Source organism: Maniola hyperantus, chromosome 27, assembly GCF_902806685.2.
Source record: "Maniola hyperantus chromosome 27, iAphHyp1.2, whole genome shotgun sequence".
Lineage (NCBI taxonomy): Eukaryota > Metazoa > Arthropoda > Insecta > Lepidoptera > Nymphalidae > Maniola > Maniola hyperantus.
In genome coordinates, this window is record NC_048562.1 from 5,656,249 (window position 1) to 5,665,134 (window position 8,886).

General features: G+C 38.4%; 1 protein-coding gene across 1 annotated transcript in view; it reads left to right on the forward strand.

Annotated features, from left to right (window-relative positions):
* Positions 1-8,283, forward strand: part of LOC117994605 (uncharacterized) — a gene marked incomplete at its 5' end in the record, with an annotated part of 12,518 nt that extends 4,235 nt beyond the window's left edge. Inside the window, one exon of the mRNA XM_069508046.1 lies at positions 8,074-8,283. Coding sequence (XP_069364147.1) covers positions 8,074-8,283 — 210 coding nt within the window. The remainder of the gene's footprint in view (positions 1-8,073) is intronic.
* Positions 8,284-8,886: the final 603 nt, after the last annotated feature.

Below are 8,886 nucleotides of genomic sequence, written 5' to 3' on the forward strand. Positions count from 1 at the left end.
CCCCACACTGATTTTCTGAATTCCACCCGAGCGAAGCCGGAACGGGTCAGCTAGTGAGAAAATATATAACGTACCAATCATCGCGTCAGGGTTGACACGCAATATTTTCGGTTGACTTTCTCTCCAACCGCTTGCAGTTCTCGCAATCCCGCATGAAACTGGCTGGCTTTTTCAAAAATAACTTATTTTATATTAATCTGCAAATCGCCAAAGATAATGTGATTGATTATTATGTTTGAGAGCCAGGGTTGTCAACTGAACCCTATTAAAAAAACACTAGCTGATGCCCGTGACTTCGTCCGCGTGGATTTAGGTTTTTAACTGACTGACTGACTGATCTAAAGGTGTCGCACCTTTTTGCATTTATCGTAATAAAACACTATAAAAAATATAAAAATACCTAACAGTTGTTGGTTTATCGGGCAAAATGACGAAAAAATAGGACCGTAATACGGAACCCTCGGTGCACGAGTTTGACTCGCACTTGGCCGGTGTTTGTTGGCAAGGTTCTTATTGGATCAACTAGCTTATGCTCGCGACTTCGTCCGCGTGGACTACAAAATTTCAAAACCTTATTTCACCCCCTTAGGAGTTGAATTTTCAAAAATCCTTTCTTAGCGGATGCCTACGTCATAATAGCTATCTGCATGCCAAATTTCAGCCCGATCCGTCCAGTAGTTTGAGCTGTGCGTTGATAGATCAGTCAGTCAGTCAGTCAGTCATTCAGTCAGTCAGTCAGTCAGTCACCTTTTCCTTTTATATATATATATATATATAAGATAGATATACCCAAATAAAAATTCCCGGTGAGGGATAGCGCGGGTGTGCGGGGTGTCTCCCCCCGTCCCATACCCCGATTGCAATTTCGATCTGTCGCGTACTATAATACCTACGTATAAGATTCACACGTAGCAAAATTATAAGAATTAGCATTAAATCCTTAGCACGATTAACACAATAAATTATCAATGGATTAATAATTATCATTTTCTAGTGATTTTGACTCATTGTGACAAAAATGCGAATGTCTTGTGGCTTAATTGAGGAATTTTCTTTATCTTGCCCTCCGATTTTTACGCCTCAAGGATGGATGGATGGACGCCTTTGGATGATGCTTAAGTTTTCAAGAACATTTATAAAAACAAAACAACAACAACAAAACAACAACATTTTTAACAATTATAAAGGAATAAATCCGAAAACCGTGAATTTGTGGTTACATCACAGAAAAAAAATTAAAAAGTGTTCATGAACAAATATTAGTGTTTTCAATATTCAAAGTAAGATAACTATACCAAGGGGGATATCATATGAAAGGGCTTTACCTGCACATTCTAAAACAGATTTTTATTTATTTTTATAGTTTTAAGCATCATGCAAACCTTCACCGTTAAAGCAAGTGGTATTTAATTGCTTAAAACCACCTTAAAACACACATAGCCCGAAAAGTTAAAAGTGCGTGCCTGGGATCGAACCCCCGACCTCCCGTATAGGAGGCTAACGTCTCAGATACAAGTTAGCCCTTGACTGCAATCTCACCTGGTGGTAAGTGATGATACAGTCTAAGATGAAAGCGGGCTAACCCGAAAGGTATATAGCAGTTTTCATTAAATCCGCACCCGTTTGGTTTGTACACGTATTATGGGTCACGAGATACAACCCACAGACAGACAGACGGACGGACAGCGGAGGCTTAGTAATAAGGTCCCATTGACAGCCTTTGGGTACAGAGTTTTAAAAAAGGCTGTTTGAGTTAGTACCAAGAATGTTATACTTCGGCTCAGGCGGTGTGCGCTACGCTTTAGGGTCCAAGTATAACAATGCCTAACTTTTAACTATTCGGCCATTTCCGGCTCAGCCGACTTCCGGTCTTTAATAAGACCCTTATCCAGTTTTCACGGATTTCTCGGAATTTTTCATTATATTTTTTTCAATAAGGTCTAGACTTATTATTTCGAAGTCTAAAGTTGTTTTTGCGGACAGAGCGGTGATAGCTTAGTGGTTAGTCATAAGCCTCATATTTGGGGGGTCCGGGATTCGACCCCGGGAACCACTGCTTTAATGGTGAAGGAGATCATCGTTCTTCAATACCAATCAAATTAAATCAAATCAAATCATAAATTTTATTGCCTACAATAATACCATTATATAATATGTATTTGCTGTAATCCGTTGAAACAGATCAAACCTGTGTGGTGCAACATGCAGCATGCGATATGCACCGCCCGCCCGCCCGCCCTCACACACATCTATATATCCATATTATAGTCATAGTCATAGTCATAATCATTTATTCATAAATACACATTATACGTCTATTACAATAATTTAAATTCTTTTTCTTAATATTTAATAACATATTCTTGTTTCAAGAATAGATTTTTAAAAAAATATAAAATAAATGTTAAGTAAACAATTTAGTCTTGGATCTTCCCAAGTAGAAATTCATTATAACTATAGAAAGACTCCTCGAAAAGCCATTTTTTCATTTTTCTTTTAAAAATCTTGTTTTGCGCATTTTTTATGTCATGGGGAATCCGATTATAAACCTCGGGACCCATTCCGACCACTGTCCGCGAGGCTTTCTCAAGCCTGTGGTATTTTGCAACTAGGCGATTAGGATGCCGTAGGTTAAAAAGTTTTGTACTGCCCCTATTCACAAACTCATCTTTATGTTGCGCCACATAAATAGCAACATGCAAAATGAGTAAGCTGGGTAGGGTTAATATGCCTAATTTCTTAAAAAAAAAATACAAAAAAAATAAAAACCGACTTCGATACACAAACACTAAAAATTGAAAAATAATTTAATTTATTTTATTATTTATTTTAATTTAATTTATTACCAAATATTATGTATACAAGAGTTAATATAGTTCCATAATAATACTTTTTGGTGCCGGTGCCAATTAGCTTTAGCTGCGCGAATCGTCTAGACTTCATATTTTTATGAGACTCCACAATGGCACCTCATTGGCACCGACCCCAAAAAATATTATTATGGAACTATATTAACTCTTGTATACATAATATATTCGGTAATAAATTAAATCATTTTTCAATTTTTAGTGTTTGTGTATCGAAGTCGGTTTTTTTTTTTTTTTAAATTTATTTCACAATTTTTAGTGGTCCCATGGAATTATGCTATGACTGGTTAAAAATCTACTGTTTACTAAGCTATTACACTGATCGCGAGCAATTTACTCTTATCCGTTGAGGAGTTCCAGTATCTATCTTCGAAGATGTTCATCAGATCTTCACCAAATTTAAATGGGACCAACTTTGAAGTATACCCTTTCAAACAAAAAAAGAATTTTCAAAATCGGTCCAGGCGTCTTTGAGTAATCGGGGAACATACATAAAAAAAAAAAAAAAATCTGACGAATTGAGAACCTCCTCCTTTTTTTGAAGTCGGTTAAAAATATGGCCGAGCTGGGGTATCTTGCGGTACGTGTGCTAGTATTCGGACAGCCCGCTTTTGAAGTCTAAAGGCGCGCTCCCAGTCTGCGCCACGTCGTAGCGTGATTTTAGTGACGTCAGCACTAGACTGAAGTTTCGAGCTGATGGTCTGTCTGAAGTCAAAGAAGTTGAAAGTACTACCTATGTCGATGTGGTAAGTTTATTTTTATTTCGGCTGACGTCAAAATGACGTCATTTCAATGATAACGAGACATGGTTTCAGCGCAATAGCAATTTGCGGGACTTATACAAGTGCTGCGGTCCCACAACTGATCCGTGGACCTTGAGTTCCTAGCCATACTCATCAGCATCACCTCAGACAGCGGATCAAGATGGCCGGACTTGCCAGACGCGTATACCCGAAAGGGACAAAACAACAAAGAAATCATACTTACGTTTGTAAGGTTATCTAAATGTATAAAAAGAAAGGGAAACTGACTTACTGACTGCAGTAAGTCAAATAATTGGCCCCGATTCTCTAGTCTCTCTCTTAACTAAATTTAGAGTATCTGCATCCATTTCTTTTTACTAATGCTAAAAAAGGAACGGAACATGACTTTACATTTAAAAACTCTAAATTTTAGTGCAAAATACAAATTGAAACAGTAGGTTCGCGACTGCGTGCTAAAATCACGGGTTTTACCATCAAAAATTAAATTTAAAACTGTCAAACTGTGTCTGTCCTTTTCATATTACATTAGTAAGAAGAGCATGCGAACACTCTAAAATTAGGTTGTGCTCAGAATCAGTGCCATTATGAACATGTTCAAAGAAAATGTTAATCAACGACCTCTTACATATTGAGCATGTACTAAGTTATCAAACCCTGAGATTTTATCCCAAACGCAAACCCAAAGATGCAGTTTCCAGCTTCTCAGTTATCAGCGCCATCTAGTGAAAAGAGTAAGTAGGACGTAAGTATAACGTTTGAAGACACCAGTTAGCAGCACTTTGACTAACATCCGAAATTAAAAAATTGTGTTGTAAAACTATTTTTTTTTTGTAAAATAACTATAGGATTATCAATTTCAGCTAATAAAATATTTTGAACACGCTGATGCCCGCGACTTCGTCCGCATGGAATTAGGTTTTTTTTTAAATCCCGTGGGAACTATTTGATTGTCCGGGATAAAAAGTAGCCTATGTCACTCTCCAGGTCTTTATCTATACCCATGCAAAAAATCACGTCAATCCGTTGCACCTTTGCGACGTGATTGAAGGACAAACCAACAAACAAACACACTTTCGCATTTTTCTCATCACTTTTATCTCGGAAAATCAAAAAGTTCCCACGGGATTTTTAAAAACCTGATTCCACGCGGACGAAGTCGCGGGCATCAGCTAGTTAAGTTATAAATGATATTTTTATTCCTCAAAAATTCCATATTAACCCAAAATACTTTAAATATTTCACACGTCATGATGTAAGTCCCGCAAATTGCTATTGCGCCGGAACCATGTCTCATTAACATCGTCATTTTGACGTCATTTGACGTATATTTAAGTAAAAACATTGATGTTGGAAGTAGTGTCAGCACTAGACTGAAGTTTAAGCTGATGGTATATTTTTACTAAAATGGCGTCCACGCGCATCAGCAATTTGCGGGAAACATATCTACTTGGCAATAGGTGTCTCTACCTGCTTCAAACTCTGAAACTGGGAAAACTGGGAAATTAAACCGCTTTTGGTCTCATTATTTACATTTTTGGGTCCCGTACCTAAATAATCCCGTTCACAGTCTGCTGTCCGTCTGTCCGTTTGTCTGTCAGCGGGCTGTATCTTGTAAACCATAATTGTTAGAGAATTGAATTTTTTACCAGAATCTGTTTTACTATTGCCGTTATAACAATAAAAAATTTAAAATTTAAAAAAGGCTGCCGTGAAAATTTAAAAATATACAAAACTAGCTTATGCTCGCGACTTCGTCCACGTGGACTACACAAATTTCAAACCCCTATTTCACCCCCTTAGGGGTTGAATTTTCAAAAATCCTTTCTTAGCGGATGCCTATTGACTACGTCATAAATCATAATAGCTTCTGCATGCCAAATTTCAGTCCGATCCGTCCAGTAGTTTGAGCTGTGCGTTGATAGATCAGTCAGTCAGTCAATCCTTTTATATATTTAGAAGAAAGATCATGGAGAAATTATGTCAACATATTATTTCTGTGGTTTCACATATTAAGATAAGACTTTAAAGTTACATTGATGCAGCTTAGGTCCAGTTGCATGACAGGCGTTTAAAGTTATGTTACGGTTACAGTTTATATTCACCTTCATCATCATCTGTGTACCTATATGTTGTATAGAAGCAGGCGTTACTTTGCGGAAGTCCATGATATACAATGAATTAAAAGCTTAATTTGCTCCATACAGATCAAATCTGTATGGTGCAACATGCAGCATGCGGCATGCACCACCCGCTCTCCCACTGCTAAACATGCAGGACAAACCAGCCACCAGGCAAGCAATACGCATCACCAACACGTAGCACTACACAAATCCCAAAACACACACGACACACGTTTCGCCCCGACACCGGAGCATCCTCAGGAGATGTAAGTACACCGTACAATCGTAAATATTACTTTGCAATTGTGGAAAACGCTAATTATTTATTAAACTTTAAAGGTGTCTGGCAGGGGGCTACCACCATACTAAGTGTCTGGAAATGCATGACGTGAAACGTTCCTCTCAGTGTAGACAATACGCAGAGAAACTGTCACTTTGCTTTGTATTAGTGCACGTCAAGGTTTAACGCTAATCGGAACGTGATTTTATCCGCCTGTTATGCAACTGAACCTTAATCTACTTCCTTTTCACGTGGGATAAACGTCAGTGTTAAAATCTTTTGTTTTCCTGCTATAGGGTTAAGGTACCAGTTACCGACCTATTGAATTTAATTGATTGCATACGCAGTTAAAGAAAAAGTGCAGTATCAGATTAGAAAAACGGTTTCTCTATTTGGCTTCTACGCAGTATTTCTTAGGACAATAGTAATTTATTGATGACTAGCTTATGCCCGCGACTTCGTCCGCGTGGACTACGCCTAAGGGGGTAAAATAGGGATTTGAAATTTTTAAATCCCTAAGAGGGTAACCATGTAGGCGTTGAATTTTCAAAATGTTAACGGACAGACGGACGGCCAGTGGAGGCTAACCAATAGATGTGGTAATAGAATACCATTAGCACCCTTCACAATTTAAAAAAACCAACCAAGTGCGAGTCAGACTCGCGCACCGAGGGCTCCGTACTCGGGTATTTCTTCGGCATTTTGCACGATAAATCAAAACTATGATAAATCAAAATAAATAAAAATCTGTTTTAGAATGCACAGGTGAAGACCTTTCATATGATACCCCACTTGATATAGTTATCTTACTTAGAAAATTGAAAATAATAATTATTAGTTCAGGACCACAATTTAAATTTTTTTGTGTGTTCTAACCCTAAATTCACAGTTTTCGGATTTTTCCCCAAATGTCAGCTATAAGATCTACCTACCTGCCAAATTTCATGATTCTAGGTCAACGTGAAGTACCCTGCAGGTTTCTTGACAGACAGACAACAAAGTGATCCTAGAAGGGTTCCGTTTTTCCTTTTGAGGTACGGAACCCTAAAAAAACAATAGCTGTACTGTAACCAATCAATTTATTATCTTATACTGAATGCAATGCCGATTGCTTCCGTTCAGTATTAATCAACGCTAAGGTCAACAAAATTTAAAAAAAACAATGCTATCTATTCATTTCTTTTATACAAAGCCAAAGAACTTCCACGATCCAGCATTAAGGAATTAAAACACGATAGCGAAAATCTTATCAAAATGGAAAAACATAAATCCATCAGCAAGAAATACCTACTCATAATGATAATGTCCGATTACGATAAAGGCAAAACAATTCGCAATTGTTCAGTACATTATTTACATACGATCATCCTGCTATTTACACGTTATTTTGAAATAATCTCTATGATAAAATCTTATTACTTCAAACGCAGTTTCTGAAGATATATTATTTCAATCAATCAATCATTCAGCCTATTTGCGTCCACTGCTGGACATAGGCCTTCCCAAGAGCACGCCACCACACACGATCCTCCGCCTTCCTCATCCACCCACTTCCCGCTATCTTCTTAAGGTCGTCAGTCCAGCGGGTTGGAGGTCGTCCCACACTGCGCTTGCTGATACGCGGTCTCCACTCCAGAACACGTCTGCCCCAGCGGCCATCGGTTCTGCGGCAGACGTGGCCTGCCCACTGCCACTTCAGCTGGCTAATTCGTTGGGCTATGTCGGTCACTCTGGTTCTTCTACGGATTTCCTCGTTACGGATTTTGTCCCTCAGAGAGATACCCAACATAGCCCGCTCCATAGCCCGCTGAGCGACTTTGAACTTGTGGACAAGGCCAACTGTCAGTGTCCACTGTCCACGTCTCAGCGCCATACGTCATCACAGGTAGGACACACTCATTAAAGACTTTCGTCTTTAGGCTTTGGGGTATCGACGAATTGAAGACTTGACGCAATTTACCAAATGCTGCCCAGCCCAGCTGTATTCTTCTGTCAGCTTCCTTGTCGAAGTTGTTCCTACCAAGTTGTATTACTTGTCCTAGGTAGTTGTATTCTTGAACAACTTCGATGCTGACATTTTCGACAGAGATGGATCTCGGGATAACGTACCCATTAAACATGACTTTCGTTTTGTCCACGTTCATCCCGAGACCTACTCGTCTGGAAGAACAGCTAAGGTCGGTCAGCATTTCTTCAAGGTCTTGCAGCGATTCCGCCAATATAACTATGTCGTCTGCAAATCGCAAGTGTGAGATGTATTCGCCATTGATATTTACTTATATTATTTACTTATTTTAAATTCATTAATACAATTTATTTATAACTAGCTTTTGCCCGCGGCTTCGCCCGCGTGGCCTACAGGAAACAAATGGCATTTTTTTAAAACATAGAACTTTCTTATAACCTTTCAACCCTCATTCTACCCTCTTAGGGAAGGATTTCCTGAAAACCGTTTCTTAGCTGACACCTAAGTCTTATAAAGAACCTACTTTCCACAAATTAATTAACAATCATAAAACTTTCCCATTCAAACTTTCATCCCCTATTTTACGTACACGTATTTCTTCATTTGTGACCGAAAACCCAAATACCAATTTTCATGCAAATAACTTGAAAAATTACCGACTTTCATACAAACTTCCATCCCCCATTTAACCCACTTAGGGGTGGAATTTTGAAAAATCCTTTCTTAGTGGACACCTACTCTGTACAAAGAATAGACCCTCCAAATTTCATGTCTTTAGGACCAGCGGTTTGGGCCGTGCGTTGATATCTATGTCAGTCAGTCAGTCAGTCAGGACTTTGAATTTTATATAATTATAATTTTCATTTAATAGAAAGCGTACCTATACAAT